This window comes from Trachypithecus francoisi, unplaced genomic scaffold (assembly GCF_009764315.1).
Source record: "Trachypithecus francoisi isolate TF-2019V2 unplaced genomic scaffold, Tfra_2.0 Lachesis_group18, whole genome shotgun sequence".
Classification (NCBI taxonomy): Eukaryota; Metazoa; Chordata; class Mammalia; order Primates; family Cercopithecidae; genus Trachypithecus; species Trachypithecus francoisi.
In genome coordinates, this window is record NW_022681463.1 from 49,220,850 (window position 1) to 49,238,867 (window position 18,018).

General features: G+C 37.7%; 1 protein-coding gene across 2 annotated transcripts in view; it reads left to right on the forward strand.

Moving 5' to 3' along the window:
• The first annotated feature begins 987 nt into the window (after positions 1-987).
• PCDH9 (protocadherin 9) overlaps positions 988-18,018 on the forward strand; it is a 963,790-nt gene continuing 946,759 nt past the window's right edge. For both annotated transcript variants that reach the window (XM_033177589.1, XM_033177590.1), the window contains exons 1-2: positions 988-1,657; positions 2,873-6,043. In XM_033177589.1, the coding sequence (XP_033033480.1) occupies positions 3,008-6,043 (3,036 nt within the window). In that variant the 5' untranslated portion in view covers positions 988-1,657; positions 2,873-3,007. The remainder of the gene's footprint in view (positions 1,658-2,872; positions 6,044-18,018) is intronic.

Sequence of the window (18,018 nt, forward strand, 5' to 3'; positions counted from 1 at the left end):
ATGAAATGCACGGGAAAAGACAAGAATCACAGGAAAGAAAGTTGGAATCAGCAGAAAGTGCCTAGGGGAAAGGATGTGTTCCACAGCTTGGGAAACAGCTGTCTGGGACTCCTTCCAGCACCTTGGAAGCAAAGTTTGCAGTGAGGTGGGCTGGAAACGGGTTTTGCAGCAGCCGCGAGTCCCGGCGAGCTTAGGTTCTCAGGTTTCCAGGCGCGGCTGGAGCAGAAGTACAGGGACCGCCACGATACACCGCCACGGCCGGTCCCGCTCCGCTAGAGGAGACTTCGCACGCGCAGCCGACTGGCCCGGGCTGACCGAGGGGACCCCAGACGCTGCCACTGTCTCTTTCCAAGGCAGTTTCCGTGGCTCTGCGTGTAGGAAGTGCTCCGATTAATTTTCTTTCCGGTCTCCGCAGAGACTCCAAATTCTGCGGTCCCCACCTTTCGCTGTACTCCCTCTTTGCCCTTCTTTCCAATGTCCCTGCCAGCAAAAGCGTCTATTTGCAGCACCGGGCGTGTTGTTCATTTAACGCGCTCCGGGGATCTGTTGGCTCGTACTCCCTACCCAGGGGTGGCTATACGTCTCGCGCCTCGGATCCTGGGTAGACTCCCCCATCTGTGCATTTTGGCCCCTCTACTTAGCAAAGAGATGTGCGGAGCCTCCTCGGTGACCCCGATCCGCCAGCAGCGGTGGCCCCGGTTCCCTGGATCCGCGCCCGCGCCGCCCTTGCCCGCCGGACCGCCGGGCTCGGAGGTTCGCTCCCTGCCAGAGCCTGCGAGCGCCGCTTCGGCGCGGGCCTGGGGAGAGCCGGCGCGTCCCACCCAACGCCGGACCCTGCTGAGCATGCTCAGTGCACCTCCTGGAACCCGGCTCTCCTGGGGCCGGGATCAGATTTCCGGGTTTTCGCGGCTGCCGAGGGGGCGAGGAGGAGGGGAGGCTGGGAGACAGTCAGCGCCTTGTTCCGAGCCCCCCCTCACGCCCGGCTGCGGCCGCCCGCACCGCAAGATACAGGCCAATCAGAGCTCGGGGGCGGGGCCTGGGCAATCACGCCCTCCCTCTGGGCTTATTGAGAGTTATATCAAGAAATTCAGTTCAGAGAGAGGAGAGAGAGGAGAGGGAGAAGGAGAGAGGGGCAGAGGAGAAGGGAGAGAGGGAGAGTATGCGAGACGGAAAGGAGCGCCTTAGAGTCTCTGAAGCACGCAAGAGATAACAGATTAGGAATTTTTCGGGCAACTGTCACCCGGATAGCGGTCAGAGAATCACCATCACCGCAACTCTGACGTTTCCTACAAGAAGTTAGAGACTTAAGCAGTACTGGCATCGGATGGAAATGGTATGCTTGATGCTGTGGAAAATATCCCTGAGCTGAAGAAGTGCGACTGAATGTTGTGTGTGTGCTAAATACCCAGAAGAACCCAGACCCAGTGGGTAAGAGAGACGAAATGTGGAGAGAATGACTAACGACAAATCCGTGAATTTGTTCTCTGGAGTTGCTAATTTGCCAGTCCGAAGCAACACATTTTACAGGGAGGAAACGTTTTGCTGCTTCTGATTTCTCCCCAAACTGGTGCTACCAGATGCATGGCTTTCTATGTGTTGGAACAAATCATTCCTAACTGCAGCATACTGGGAAAGGAGAAAGGTTGAGGCAACTAACGTAAGTGTAAAGTTTCGCATGCACAATTGTAAATTCTGTGTTTAGATGTGTCCTCAGTGTAGACGAAAGATGTTTGTAATTGGGTAGACGGTTGGGGCAGAGCTCACCTACTCGGCTGTATCCGCATCCTTACCTGCATCACTCTGCCGGAACTAATCGCGGGCATCAGCTACTGTGCAGCCTAATGCAGATAAGATTAGAGCCTGAGAACTGACTAGTCCTACTCAAGTAGGTAGCTGCTTGGAGCCTTGCACCCATTAAAACTGCAGTTACGGGAGCATCTAAGCAGAAGCCTTTTTACCTGCATGATTGGGTTACAGTATTTATGTGTGGCAAATGTTACTAATATTCTAACCAGAAATCAGGATTAAGAAATAGATTTATTTTTCTCTTTTATGTTCAGTAGAAAATATTGTGATGTTTCATGGGAATGTTAGCTGCGTTTCACTTATATCTCGGCACTCTCTTCCACCTCTAGGAAAAGGAATCCTATATTATTATACAATTTTTAAAAGTTTTAATGTGTTTACGAATCCTAATGGGGATAATTTGTCAAAATGGAGAAAGGAGAGCAAGCTGTGGGCAAGAAATCTGAAGTCTTGGTGTTGTGCTTTTAGGCAATGAGGATGTGTAGTGGCCGGTGACTACTGCTTCTGATGCTGCAGCAGCATGTCCGGATGCTCGTTTCCCAGTAAGATTGTATTAGAAGGCAGTTGAAGAACTGCGAAGAAAGAAAAAGATAGCCTTTTTAGAAAAAATAGGTGACTCAGTGTGGCAGAGAAGAAAACACATTTGACATGTGACAAAGCAATTAGCAGAAACCATAGCTAAATACTTAGGGTTTTTCACTTGCACCTAAAAAGACTGAGGGAGGTGGGTTAGAGGCTCTAGGAGGAGGGTGAGACGGGGTGAGGGGAAGAGGAGAACAAGAATGCATGTTTTGAATTAAACAGTATTCTGAAAAACAACGTTCGTGAATATAGGTAAAAATAGCAGCTGTCCTTAATTCAAAAGTAGAAAATTTTATTTCCTCCCGGCAAATGCAACAAGCAGGAGATATTTAGTGCTTTTTTTCTCCACAGAGTAAACTTGCAAACAGTGGCAGAGCAAACTGCCATGTTTACTAATGTGCAGGGGAAAATGTGTGGTGATATTTTGTGACAGTGTGTTTTTATTTACTGAAGAATAATATTGTCTATACGATTGTGTTGACAGTGGCTGTCTCCAAATAAGTGATGAGATATAATGCATCCTCCAGTCCATGCACGCTTCCTCTTGCAATTTGTGCATCATTCCTCAGTGGAAACCTTTAAACCCTAAAATCCAGGAAAAGAAAATAAATACATTATCATGGACCTGAGGGATTTTTACCTGTTGGCTGCTCTGATTGCCTGTTTAAGGCTGGATTCTGCAATAGCTCAAGAACTTATTTACACTATTAGAGAGGAATTGCCTGAAAATGTGCCCATAGGAAACATACCAAAGGATCTGAACATTTCTCACATCAATGCTGCCACAGGGACCAGTGCCAGCCTTGTCTACAGACTGGTTTCTAAAGCTGGGGATGCCCCTTTGGTGAAAGTATCCAGCAGCACTGGGGAAATTTTCACAACCTCCAACAGAATAGACAGAGAAAAACTCTGTGCTGGCGCCTCATATGCTGAGGAGAATGAGTGTTTCTTTGAACTTGAGGTGGTGATCCTCCCCAATGACTTCTTCAGGCTGATCAAAATAAAAATAATTGTCAAGGATACCAATGATAATGCCCCCATGTTTCCATCTCCTGTCATCAATATTTCCATTCCAGAAAACACTTTGATCAACAGCCGCTTTCCAATTCCATCAGCAACAGATCCTGACACAGGCTTCAATGGTGTACAGCATTATGAATTGTTAAATGGGCAGAGTGTTTTTGGACTGGATATCGTGGAAACTCCGGAGGGAGAGAAGTGGCCACAATTGATTGTTCAGCAAAACTTGGATAGAGAACAGAAAGATACCTATGTGATGAAAATCAAAGTAGAGGATGGAGGCACTCCACAGAAATCCAGTACGGCCATACTGCAGGTCACAGTAAGTGATGTAAATGACAACAGGCCAGTGTTTAAAGAGGGTCAAGTGGAGGTTCATATTCCAGAGAATGCTCCCGTGGGTACCTCTGTAATTCAGCTCCATGCCACTGATGCAGATATAGGCAGTAATGCTGAAATCCGGTACATTTTTGGTGCCCAGGTCGCCCCTGCAACCAAAAGACTCTTTGCTTTAAATAATACTACTGGGTTGATTACAGTTCAGAGGTCCTTAGATAGAGAGGAGACAGCCATTCACAAAGTGACAGTGCTGGCTAGTGACGGCAGCTCCACTCCTGCTCGAGCAACGGTTACCATCAATGTCACCGATGTAAATGATAACCCTCCTAATATAGACCTCAGGTACATTATAAGTCCCATCAATGGCACCGTGTATTTATCTGAGAAAGATCCTGTCAATACAAAGATTGCCCTAATTACAGTTTCAGATAAGGATACAGATGTGAATGGCAAAGTGATCTGTTTTATTGAAAGAGAGGTCCCATTTCATTTGAAGGCAGTATATGACAACCAATATTTGTTAGAGACCTCTTCTTTGTTGGACTATGAGGGCACCAAAGAATTCAGCTTTAAAATTGTTGCCTCTGATTCTGGGAAGCCCAGTTTAAATCAGACTGCCCTGGTAAGGGTTAAGCTTGAGGATGAAAATGACAACCCACCCATTTTCAACCAGCCTGTAATTGAGCTGTCAGTTTCTGAAAACAACCGACGTGGGTTATACTTAACAACTATTACTGCCACAGATGAAGACAGTGGGAAAAATGCAGACATTGTTTATCAGCTTGGACCGAATGCCTCCTTCTTTGATTTGGACCGAAAAACAGGAGTTTTGACAGCCTCCAGAGTCTTTGACAGAGAAGAACAAGAACGATTCATTTTTACAGTAACTGCCAGGGACAATGGGACCCCTCCCCTCCAAAGCCAAGCGGCTGTAATAGTTACTGTTCTGGATGAGAATGACAATAGCCCCAAGTTTACTCATAATCATTTTCAATTTTTTGTGTCTGAGAATCTGCCAAAGTATAGTACTGTGGGGGTAATCACAGTGACAGATGCAGATGCTGGAGAGAATAAAGCTGTGACTCTTTCCATTCTAAATGACAATGATAATTTTGTGTTGGATCCCTATTCTGGAGTCATAAAGTCAAATGTCTCATTTGATAGAGAACAGCAGAGTTCCTACACTTTTGATGTCAAAGCTACTGATGGAGGACAGCCACCTCGTTCCTCTACTGCAAAAGTAACTATCAACGTCATGGATGTCAATGACAACAGCCCAGTTGTCATTTCTCCACCATCTAATACTTCCTTTAAGTTGGTGCCCCTCTCAGCCATTCCTGGCTCCGTGGTAGCAGAAGTTTTTGCAGTAGATGTTGACACTGGAATGAACGCCGAACTAAAGTATACTATAGTGAGTGGAAACAATAAAGGCTTATTTCGGATTGATCCAGTAACAGGTAACATTACTCTGGAAGAAAAACCAGCACCTACTGATGTGGGATTGCATCGTTTGGTGGTCAACATAAGTGACCTGGGATACCCTAAGTCTTTGCATACGCTTGTGCTTGTATTCCTTTATGTTAACGATACTGCTGGAAATGCCTCCTATATCTATGACTTGATCCGCAGGACTATGGAGACCCCGTTGGACAGGAACATAGGGGATAGTAGCCAACCCTATCAAAATGAGGACTATCTAACCATCATGATTGCCATCATCGCCGGTGCCATGGTGGTCATCGTTGTGATCTTCGTCACCGTTCTGGTGCGCTGTCGCCATGCATCAAGGTTCAAAGCAGCTCAGAGGAGCAAGCAAGGTGCTGAATGGATGTCCCCAAACCAGGAGAACAAACAAAACAAGAAAAAGAAAAGAAAGAAAAGGAAGTCTCCCAAAAGCTCTCTTTTGAACTTTGTTACTATCGAAGAGTCTAAACCCGATGATGCAGTTCATGAACCTATCAATGGGACAATAAGCCTGCCGGCTGAACTGGAGGAGCAAAGTATAGGAAGATTTGACTGGGGCCCAGCACCTCCAACAACGTTCAAGCCTAACAGTCCTGACCTGGCCAAGCACTACAAATCTGCTTCTCCACAGCCTGCTTTTCATCTCAAACCAGACACTCCAGTTTCCGTGAAAAAGCATCATGTGATTCAGGAACTGCCTTTGGACAACACCTTCGTTGGGGGTTGTGACACCCTTTCTAAACGCTCTTCCACTAGTTCAGATCACTTCAGTGCCTCAGAGTGCAGTTCCCAAGGAGGCTTCAAGACAAAGGGCCCCTTACACACGAGACAGGTAAACGAGCACTTTTACTGGTCTATAAGTACTGCATACAAGTGCCCAGTCAACCAGTATTAACGTGCCAGTGTGTCTGTTGTTTTGGTCTAACTTTAGCTTAGTTAGAAAGACGTAAAAAAAAAACTTGACCCCTTTTCTATTCCTCTGGGGCTCAGTCGAGAATTTTTAGAACAGCTTTGAGATTTCTGAGTTCTGAGAATATTTTAACCTCCCAGTTTCCTTTAAATGGCAAAAGATGAAAAGAGAAAATTATTCCAAAATGTCCCAAGATAATGTTTGCTGAAGAAGAAAACCTGTCCTGATATGCCACATTCTGCTCCTGGGTTTCCAAATTGACTGCTTCAAGATTTTCACCTTACCCTTTGATCTAAAAAGTCACCTTCAAATCTCAAGTTTTAAATGACTTTTGAAGGTGTGACTGCAATTATGTTGGAGCTGTGGTTGCTAAAGGGGTTAATTTTTTTTTAGTCTCTAAACAGGATAGTAGAATATTAAATGTACATCAGCCATGAAGCACATGATCATTGATAGATTGCAACTAAGCCATATAGGAAGTCTTCTCTTTGATTTCAAATTATTTTTTTGTAATATATAAGATTTGGTACTTAATAGAAAGATTTTTAGTGTCCACAGTGGCCAAATACTCTTTCAAAAAAAAAAAAAAAAAAGAATGCTTGCTACCTAATATAACTGATTTAAAAAAAAAAAGAATGAATCCATTGTAAATATTCTCTCATCTTAGTAATGCATAAGTTATCTGTCATAACTCATTTTAAACTGTGAAATACGCCATATGAAGAGGGATTAAGAGGCTGAGAAACCCTTATTTCAACCAAATCCAGAATTAGTTTTTCTTAGGTCTAATAATTCCTTGTTAATAAAGATTTAAATGCAGCGCTGTCTAATTTATTTCGCTGGGGCTTGTCTGTTGCCACAAAATTTGAATATCGATAATAGCCTGTAGATGGCACTAGGGTATCATGTCGCTTATGCTGGCCAGGTGCCAATCCCGCAGTAGCAAGGAGAAGGGGGAGGGAAGGATCAAGCTGGTGGTACAGCCAAAGATACCTTTTATTTAATGATAGTTGCTCTGGAGCAACTAGCATTTAAGTTCATTTGCTTGCTCTTTTGTGATTAGCTCTCAGCACACCAACTTTCTAGGATTTCATAATGCTAGTTTTGTCTTTGTCGGTATGGAGTTCACCTATGGTGATGGCCCATCTGTACTTGTTTATAAATAAGGAACATATAGATTTTAGAAAATCAAGTAAGGCAAAATTAATTTGCAGAACACTATTGTCAGTTATCATTGATTAGTCTTTGGAGAATCAAGAGTTTTCATTTTCTGAGGATGGGGTGAAATAGGGTGTTTTATTGAAACAGTTTCCCCCTTACCAACTATCATTTATTACTCTGGAATGACTTAAGGCTTCATGGTAATAAAATATTTATAAGAGTAATTTTGACAATGAGTCACACAGATACTCCCAGAACGTCAAGTATAATACATATTACCATACAACTAAAATTTCCATTCTTAAGGTAATATATTAAACATTAGGGCGTTTTACAAGTACAAATATTTAGAGCTTAAATACACAGGGAGAAAGGACTTAAATCAGTATAGAATTTTAAAGGAAACTATGAGATGATTACATATAAGTCAAAGTTGGAACGACTAATTTTTGTGTTAACTTTGTAAGCATTTGAAAAGAGGTTGATGTTTTAAAATTTGGAAAATGTTCAGGCTTAGTAAAGGTTTTTAAAAAGTTAAATAGTTAACTATGATAAGAAAAGTAATTTATGAAACTAAATGAGTTTAAAAAGTTGCTCTTTTAATGAACAGAAAGAAAATTTTTCAAATTATTTACTTCTATTGTAAAGGTCACTCACAATACACTTATGGTATTTTATGATATGCATAATTATGTTGAGAAACTAATATGATGACTTAAAATTTTTCATGTAAAGTCTGACATTTATTTTCCAAAGAAATGTACTGATATACTTCCAGTATTTTTCTGTCTATGTGTGGTGATAGTAGCATTGATGTATAGAACCACTTTTTCTGACCTTCCCAAAAGTTGAACCTATATATAGTGTAGTGGCATAAATGTTAAGTGCATTTCAGCAAAGTATGCAAAAGATCTTTTGCTGAGGCTTAGTCAGTCATAAAAGTCTTTGTTTGTATGATGTAATCTTTCAAATGGGATACTGAGTAATTCTCTGACTGGTACTAAAGTGCATTTTAGAAATTCCTTGTGGCCATGTGTCACTTTGCAGTTCTCCTATAGGTATTCCAATGTTCATGTGGAACTAGGTAATTCACTATTATGATAAAGAGCTATCAAAATGACTTTGCTTACACCTTTTAAAAGTTTTCATGCTGAAAAAGAAATAATGTGATGTTGGAGAAAAGAGAAGCCAGTGGAGAAGTAGTAGTGATACACAGAGTAATATGTACATTTTTGGGATAAAAGAAGCATATTTCCTATGAATGAACATCAAATATATACTACCCTTTACAAATTTGTTTTCACTGAACTGTATGATTGCTATCTGCAGCTGTTCTAGTTAAACTAAAAAGTAAAATCTTTTCAACTAGTGGCTTTTATATAAAATGTGCTCCTGAAGCTACACCATTTTGAAAGAGTAACATTTCTTACTACAAAAACTTTCTAAGAAATTTATTTAAAAAATACAATCTGTGAAGATTTTAGTTGTGTGAGCACTATTGCTCACATCATCTTTTCATTTTATGTTATTGATTGATATGTGGGTAAAATGCAAGATTCTTGGGTCAAAGTTTACCAAACTTAAATTTCACTCATTTATACTGTGTGTATAACGAAAACATAACGTCTGATGTTTTCATCATGAATTTTTTTGTGGTACATCAATTCCCATATTGTCTGATATTTTTCCCCTTGCTGTTTTCCCTTGTGTTAACCTGCAAAGAACATAGGAAACACTGTAAATCATATTCCTCATTCACTCTATTTTATAAAGCTTTCACGTGTCACTAAATTTTTCACAGATTATTTCTTACACATTTTTTGGAAGTGCTGTTAGCCTTTATAGGTTAAGAAGTTAGCTTTTTTTTTTTTTTTTTTTTTTGGCAAAAGATCATGTCTTAGTATTTATTTGTAAAAAACAACAACAAAGTTCACAGCCAAACGGTTAAGACGATGAAAACGACAACATTATCAATTCCAATAAGGCTTTAAATGATAAAATTCTTTAGTATATTTGTCTAAAAGAAAAACGGTATTGTTGACGGATATTGTTTTAAAATTTGATACTGATTCTCCCTGTGGAATGCCTGGGAATCATCTGGAGCACTACTTAAAACATGTATTGTTGGGTTCTACCCCAGAGGCTCTGATTTCGTACCACTGAGGTCAGGCCTGAAAATATACATTGCTAACAAGTTCCTAGGTGATGCTGCTAGTCCAGGGCCCACACTTTGAGAACCACTGCCTTAGCATATTGAAACAAAGTGTCAGCTTCTTTCCCTCTCATATTATCATATCCAGAGAACCTGTTTTTGCACAGCCCAACTCTCAGCCCACTTATTGACAGCTGTTTTATTGTAGCTGGAGGCTTTACAGTAAGCTGTTTATTACTGTTTCCCAACCCAGTTGACAGCATTTGGGGAATTAATTTTCTTGGCCCCTGTGTGGTTTTTTGGGGGTGGGAAGAGGGAAGATAAATGAAAATGTTAAAGTAAAAGAAATAGTTACCCATTAACATTCGACAACTTCTTCAAGTAGTAAAACAGTCTGTAAGAGTTGCACTAGACTGTGGTTCTGGGTAAACAGTCATTTAATTTTCTAAAGGAAATACTCATTTTAGAGCTTTAAACATCCTGACTTTTCACAATCTAGAGTATTTGTTCATATATATTTGTCTATATGTTGAGGAATATATACACTGAAAATGTGTAGGCATGCTGTACTTAAGTGTATACATGTATTTTTTACAGTGTAAAGGGAATTTCTTCTATTCCAAACCATTTAGAGATACTATATTACATTTGTGATTACTTTTCATTTTTGAATAATCTACTACAACCACTACTTAAATGTTATTATGTTATGTAAAATGCAGAAGGCAGTCATAGAATTGATATTTAGAACAGCTAGGAAAAATATGCAATTGAAAGTGAAGGGAGCAAATGTTAACTAATGTGAGGCTAGCAAAAAATTTTAAGATATTTTCAATTATTAAGTTTTGGAATAGATATATATATATAGTGACAGTTGAACACGGGTGACAATTGATCCCCCAAATGTGAATCATTTTTAAAATGTTATCAGTTGTGATTTTTATTGCTATGGTTCTTTGGCTAAGTGCCCTATGGTCATGAAGTCAGTCTTCATACTTACGAGGTAGAAGATACCCAGAACCCTTGGATACTGACACGGGGTTTTGAAATAAGGATAGGCCATACATTTAAACTGACTATCTTTCCAGTTGGGTTTGTGAGATGAACATTTGACTATTTTTCTTTCTATCTTGATATTCCTAAGCTATAAAATTCAAGATGCATGTTGGCATTCCATTGCTAATAACCTTAAGGAGAATAAAAATGAAAAGTTGCTATTGTATTAAACACAGACATGTCTGCTGATTCCTGAATATTTGATAACATAGAGAAAATAATATGTGTGGTGACAATATTCTATTCTCTTATTATTAATTTTTTGTTGCCATTAATTCTAGATATCAAAACAAGGAACATTAATGTTCTCCTTAGTTTCAGGTCAGTCATCCTTATGGTGAGACAGGACAGGCTTTGGTATCACTAAAATTACTTTGAAAATATTGTACTTGTAATAACGTGCTACATTCTTATGGTGTGAACATATTCTTATTATTTAAATAATTGCAAACTATCATTTTTTCTTCTTATGATTTCATATATTAATTTAAAATATGTGAAATTGTAAAACAGAGGGAATTCAGATTTAAGAAAAAGCCTCAAATCTAAAATCAAATTTTCTCATAATGAACTATGATCTATTTTGAACCTTGAGGTTTCATTTTCATATTCATGTATGTAAAATATCTATAAATTATACTTATAATATTAAATATGACATTGTAATGCATCCTTTTTTATATTACATAATTTTATACTACAGTGCTGAGTTATGAAAGTGACACCATTAAATTATTTTGTTTTCTATAATCTTATTTCCACAACAATTTTGTGTTATTTAGATTGTTTTTATATCTAATTTTTTATTTTTATTTTTTTGGTTGGGAGAATTCAGAAATCCACTAAATGCTGAAAGTTACAGTTGTAGCCTTGGTCCCACTATACCAGTCTGGGTGTTTACAGGGTTTCAGGGCCAAGTCAGATGTCTGTATTGCTCTTTAACAATACTTCTCAGTTTGATTTTGTTAAAGGTGAACTCTTAGCTTGTATATAGTTAAAAACAAAACAAAACTGAAAATCCAGTGGATTGTTTACTACTTTGACTTAAAATCCTTGGTGCAACCTTTCTTTGAATTTAGTTTGGTGTCTTCTTGAAAGTGATTCTTTATTATAACTAGAAATTACTCTCTTACTAATATTAGTACATCATTTAATATCTTATGTATTTCACTGAGTTGGAAAGTACAAATTAGTTAATGCAGATTTTTAAAAGCTTGGCCTTCTTGACACCCAACTTCGCATTTAATATTTTTTCCACAATTTATTACATATAAGGACCCTAAAATTTATATCAGATTTGTTAAAATATGACTCTAATCACAGGCCAGGTATTATTGAAAATTTGGAAATGCAAGTCAGGAAGAGGCTTATTCTAAAGTTTCCTGGAGGCACGGAAGTCAGACTCTTTCGTAAGTAATAATGCTAATGTCTTATAGCCTTTGACATAGTCAGCAATCCCCAAATCTGCATTATACTACAGAAGTAAAGACAAATGTAGAAATAGAATCTCTCACGTACATAGGAGATGTACTCTGTTGTTTAAGATTTCATTGGTTGTTATTTAAGAAAACAGTCAAATCTGTCAAACATTTCATTTAGAAAGGAATACATGCTTTTTGCTTTTGTTTGATACAAACCTATTGGGCTGTCAGTCATCAGAAACATAGAACAAAAAAGATATATTACCATGATTGACATTTTGCTCTTGATTTATATTCTTTTTTTTTCTGTAAGTCAAGACTCATTAAATTTTCAAATTCCTAAATAAGTTAAACAAGTGTCCTTCTTTTAACAGTAAAGAGTGATACAGAAATAAACTGGAAAAACAACCCATATTTAATCTTTCTCATTCATATTTTTGTCCTATAGACAGTTTGTCTCTGATAGACAAGAAGAGTGGCAGAATCAGTAGAACTTTCTGAGGCATAGCATATAAATATAAGGAATGCAGAACTCAAAGTTATTCATTAGGGATCTGTTTTCACATATTTATTCATTATTTAAATGGCATATGAAAATATTTTCCCTTGATCTTTCACAGTTTGATTGATTAGAGTGCCATAAGCACATAACACGTTTAAAATGATGGGCTTGGGACCACCTGTACAGCTAATAATGGCAAATATAGAAGCACAGTCAAGGTCTTTGAGGCATATTTGATTGATTCTTTCTTCATTTTATACTAATTATTCCGGATCCTTGAGAAAATATATGAAATTAATTTATCTGTTCTTGAAAGGACTCTGCTACATACAGCTTCACCACTTAGTAATTTGTATAGATTTTTAATTGTGTGGGCTGTAGGAAAGAATGGAAATGTGGTCAATTTTATCATGTTTGTGTAATATCTTGTATTTTTTTTTTTTTTTTTTTTTTTTTTTGAGGCGGAGTCTCGCTCTGTCGCCCAGACTGGAGTGCAGTGGCGCAACCTCGGCTCACTGCAAGCTCCGCCTCCCGGGTTCACGCCATTCTCCTGCCTCAGCCTCCCGAGTAGCTGGGACTACAGGCGCCCGCCACCACACCCGGCTAGTTTTTTGTATTTTTAGTAGAGACGGGGTTTCACCATGCTAGCCAGGATGGTCTCGATCTCCTGACCTCGTGATCCGCCCGTCTCGGCCTCCCAAAGTGCTGGGATTACAGGCTTGAGCCACCGCGCCCGGCCAATATCTTGTATTTTAACATTCTTCGATAGTTTGTCTCTCTGTCCAACCGTCTCTGCATTTGAGTATTGCACTGCTTTGTTAATATCCACTCTCTGGGCCTTTTCAGCCTGTTAGCAGTTGATTAAGAAACACTCTAATCTCTTTCAGGATATTGAGGAGCTAATGGATTGCAGAGTATTTGGGTCTTTAAGCTTTTATTGTAAATGGTATGAAGAATTGTCATTGAGCTGATATTTGCATATATCTCTCCCAGTGCTAGTTACTTTGACTCCTTTTTTGTCCTCTTAATCTTCAGCTTTCATTCTGAGAATATTTATTTTAGTCGGAAATAAGCATGCCAGTGATAGAAATTTGGGATTCACCTCCAAATGAATGCCATCACAGACCGGGAAGCTCTGGCACATTTTGCATAGATCTGTATGAACACAGTGAACCCTTCATAAGCTCTTAGATTGCAGGAAATCAGTGCTGAAAATTAAGTGGGGTTTTAAACATTTGCAAAGTAGAGAGCTTTGTATAATGCTGGTATTGCAGGTGCCTATTAAATATGAAGTAAAGGCTTTGTAATACAACTAGCTAACACATTTCCCTCCACATTAGAGTGATTTATAGTCTGGGGGAATTACTCTTGCCTATTTTTTCCAAAATGCAGAAACATTGGATGTGACTGAAAGAATAAAATCTCAAATACATGCCTTACACTGGACTGATTTGCTGTTTGATGATTCTAATTATTCAAGATAGATGATGCAGGCTTGCTTGCACTTCCTTGTGGTGTCTCTGATGCCCATGATCTGGCCTTCATTTCTCCTAAGAAGAAACTCTCAATTGTGTGTACAGACTGTCTTCTGAACATAAATCAGATTAACACCCTAGGTGTCTATAAGACTATATAGCATTACCATAATGAAGAGGCCTGGGTACTAAGTGAATACTTCCATCTTCATAGGAATTGCTATTGAATCATTTCTCAAACTGTACTTTTAGAATTAATCTTTGCTGTGTTTGTAAATATGGTGTGTATTTGTAGCACAGCATTTTGTTCTAGACATACATGGATTTCAATATATTTTACCTTAATGACAGTGTTCAGTAAAATCTTGCAGTTCTTTAATGCTTAATGTCTTTGACTAGCCCTGTTAGATATAAATCAGAGCAAAGAGCCATGCATATTTTGAAATGATTTTATAAATCCTATATTTTCACCTATTAGAAAAAGTGTGTAATCCATATGCAGCCCACAGTAGTCACAGGGGCCTGTGAGAGTCATAATAGATGATTGATTTAGAAAAGAAAACAGTTTTGTGCAAGACAATGGCAACTGCAATTCAATGAATTAGTTTTTTTTTTTTCTCATTAAACAAACCTCAATAAAGAGAAGAATGGAAACACAGAAGTACTTATGAAATGAAGCTGTATCTTTTATAGAAGGAGAATGTCTTCTGCTGACAGTAGTAGTTCTATAGTAGACATTTTCTGGAAAGAAAAATTCTGGTGGTTTTTTGGATTTGGTGGATGCAACCAATCTGTGCCTCTGTGTGATAGCAGCTGCATGCTGAGGACTTACAAATACACAGCTACATAGGATTCGGCAGGAAGCTTTTTGTAGAAGGTGCAAGTGACAAATGGAGACAAAAATGGAGTGAGTTTTGAGTTGTGAGTTGATGCCATCCTGTGTCATATATTCATGTCATTGAACCGGTTTTCACATTGGATGTCTAGAATCACAATAGCCTTCCTTCTGTGTGTCAGCTGGGAACACACCTGGACTGGCTACTTTTCTTTGCTCCATTTCTTGTGATTCACTAAGTAGACTGTATTCATGTATGTTGTTAATACATCTGACTTCTTAGTTTCTTGATGGATTTTAAAGTGATGTAAAATTATTTCTGCATAATCTTCTCCATATATATTTGCTTAAGACAACCATAAAGTGTGAAATAAAATCTATGACGTGTTCTTTCTTGCTAGAAATAGTAAATTCATATTTATTCTGACTTATGGTCTCAGATAATATATTTTCCTTTGCTATTTTTTAAATTGAGTTTTTCTTACTGATGCCTTTTTCCAAGTTAAGGAATAATGTTAGATTTAGCTATATAGATTAATAATATTTCAACGCTTTCTCAACCCATTCAAATTTCCAACATAAAAGAGATGGTAGAATTTACACAAAAATAATCATTTTTTTGCGTCAAAATTTAAATAGGTATCAAAATTGCATTACAGTATAGTAAAAATGGACACAGTTTTTAGGATATTTTAGTATGACATAAATTCATTTTCATTCTTAGTCTTAAATGATAAGATTTTCTGCCATGCAGTGGTAACAAAATATGTTGATTTCATTGATTGATTTTTAAGCATGATAATAATAAATAAAAGCTTCTTGACACCTAAAGTCTCTGTTTTAGACAATTAAATTCTGCTTTAGCTAAGGGTTATTGACTTCTGTATGATACTGGGAGCAACACTCCCCAGGGTTTAAACTATTCCTGCAGGACCATCTGTTATTTGCAGGGACTGTGCATCCTCTCCGGCTGATACTGTGTCAACCCTGGCGTATTTCAGGATTGTTCCTAACATGGCCCTGGTTCTTGATGATCTTTTGGTCTCAAATGGCAACTCAGTAAGACCAAACACTGGTATGCCTTTACTTAAAGCATAATCATCTTAGAGAATATAAGAAAATTCCTCAAAGTAAGAGACTGTGTCTTAATTACCTTTGTTTATCTAACACTGAACTCAGAACAGTGCTGAAAAGAGTGAACTTAGCAGGCATTCAGTAAATTTTGATGTAACCTGAAAATCAGTGATCTTGAATTTATAATTTATATATATAATATTTTCCACTGATTTAATCTTTACAACAATCATTTAAGAAAGACATCATTCATGTTCAAAATATATTCTTCCATCACTTAGAGATGTCTGTGGGTCCTATTTTCTTCGTGATTTTGGACATATCATTATGTCTGCCCATCATCTCATGGTTTTTCATATTAGGACATAATGAGAAGGCAAGAGGTGAGCCAAATAAACAAGATCAGATTCCTTCACTTCCAAGCCTCTTCACCCCAACCTTTTATTTAAACCTTTTGGTATAGATCATTGATTTATTACTACTAAACATAATGATCAATATAGGTACTTTGATAGGTGCTTGATAGAGATACAGGTTGGTAACAAAAATAAAGTATCACATTAAAGTTTTCTTAATAGACTTTTGAAACATTCAGACAGTATGCCAGAATCAATATAAATTCTATAAAAAGAAGCAAAATAATAGCTGAATAGTGATTAATGCAGTGTCTAGCTACTATATTAATTTTAGAAAGATAAATTTGGCGTCTAATAGAACTCACAGAATAGTTACACATTCTCAAGTCTCCAATGCACCTTTGGGATTATTTGGCCTATTTAATACTTTTTCTGACTGAAGAAATGGAGACTAGAGAACTAATTTGATATTTGGAGTAAGAAAAACTGACTTGGTGAACTACTACATAAAGACTGTGGGACACTGGGCACATCATTTAAATGCACTAGTCCTTGCTTTCCTTGTCTGCAATCATGGGTGTAATCATGCCAAATCCATAGAAAGTTGTCCTGAGATTAAGTGAATATATATATATATATATATATATATATATATATATTTGGCCCACAATAGTCAGACACTCAAAAAATGTTACCTCCTGTCCAAGAATACCAGCTTGCCATTGACAGAGGTTTACACCTTCATTTAGTGAATGCTTTCTTGATTTTGTTTTGGTTGTTTTCTTGAATCTGCATTCTATCATATCTTTTTCGTGAGTCACCTGTGTTAATCTGCTTTTGTGTTAGAACACTGTCTGGTTTCGGATTATTTAGGACTTTTGTAAAGTTGATCTTTATAACGGTATCTCAATATAGCATATGTGATGTTGTTTTTGATCTTAGTCCCTGTTGTTCCACATTTGTATAATTGCTTCGTCTTTCATTTTGAGTATTTTACCTATTTCATTTGCATGTCATGTTTTGAAATTATTCTGTTTCTTTTAGTGTTTGTAATGAGTTTACTTCCCCATGGATTACCCAGAAGCTCCACCCGTCTGGGAATTTTCACGTATACATCACTCCTATTACAAAACCACATATACGAGAGTGAATCTGTTTCACAGTCAGTACTTAACACAGCTGGAATCATTTGAAACCTGCTGGTTCTTGCTTCCAATTATTCCATAGACTGGAAAGCATCCCTTTTGAAGTAATGGCATCCACGGTGTAATCAAACTAGCTAAAATGCCTCAAAATATATGGATTATATTTCTGAGATTCATCAATTTTATGCTAGAAGCATAATAACCAACAGCTTTTACAATTTTTCTTAATTTAACCTGTATTCATTTTATAAGTAAGTTTTTCATGTATGAATATACAAGTTTGTAATGTTTGAGTTTGTGAGTGACATAATAACATAAATGAGACACAACAAATAAAAATATTACACACTATGATAGTACCCCAAAAATACCTTTTGATAATATCCTGGGGCCAAAATCATTTCCTTTTGTTGAAACAGCTGAAACCATCACAATAAAGTTGCTGATTTGTATTTGGAGCAGAATGTAGTGAAGATTTGTTATTAGTTCAGTTAACTTTATCAACTAAATAAGAAGTAGATATAGTCAAATTTCAACTGACTTTATTGTGATTTTGATTGAAGAAATTAAATATATAACTTCGTGTTGATCTTTACCACCCTCTCAGTGCAATACAATTGTTTTTGGATTGGCCTTTTGGTTTAGTTGTAGTTTTATATAAGAAGACAGTTTCATAAGAAGAAAATAATTTAAAACAAAACAAACTTAAAATAAAAATAC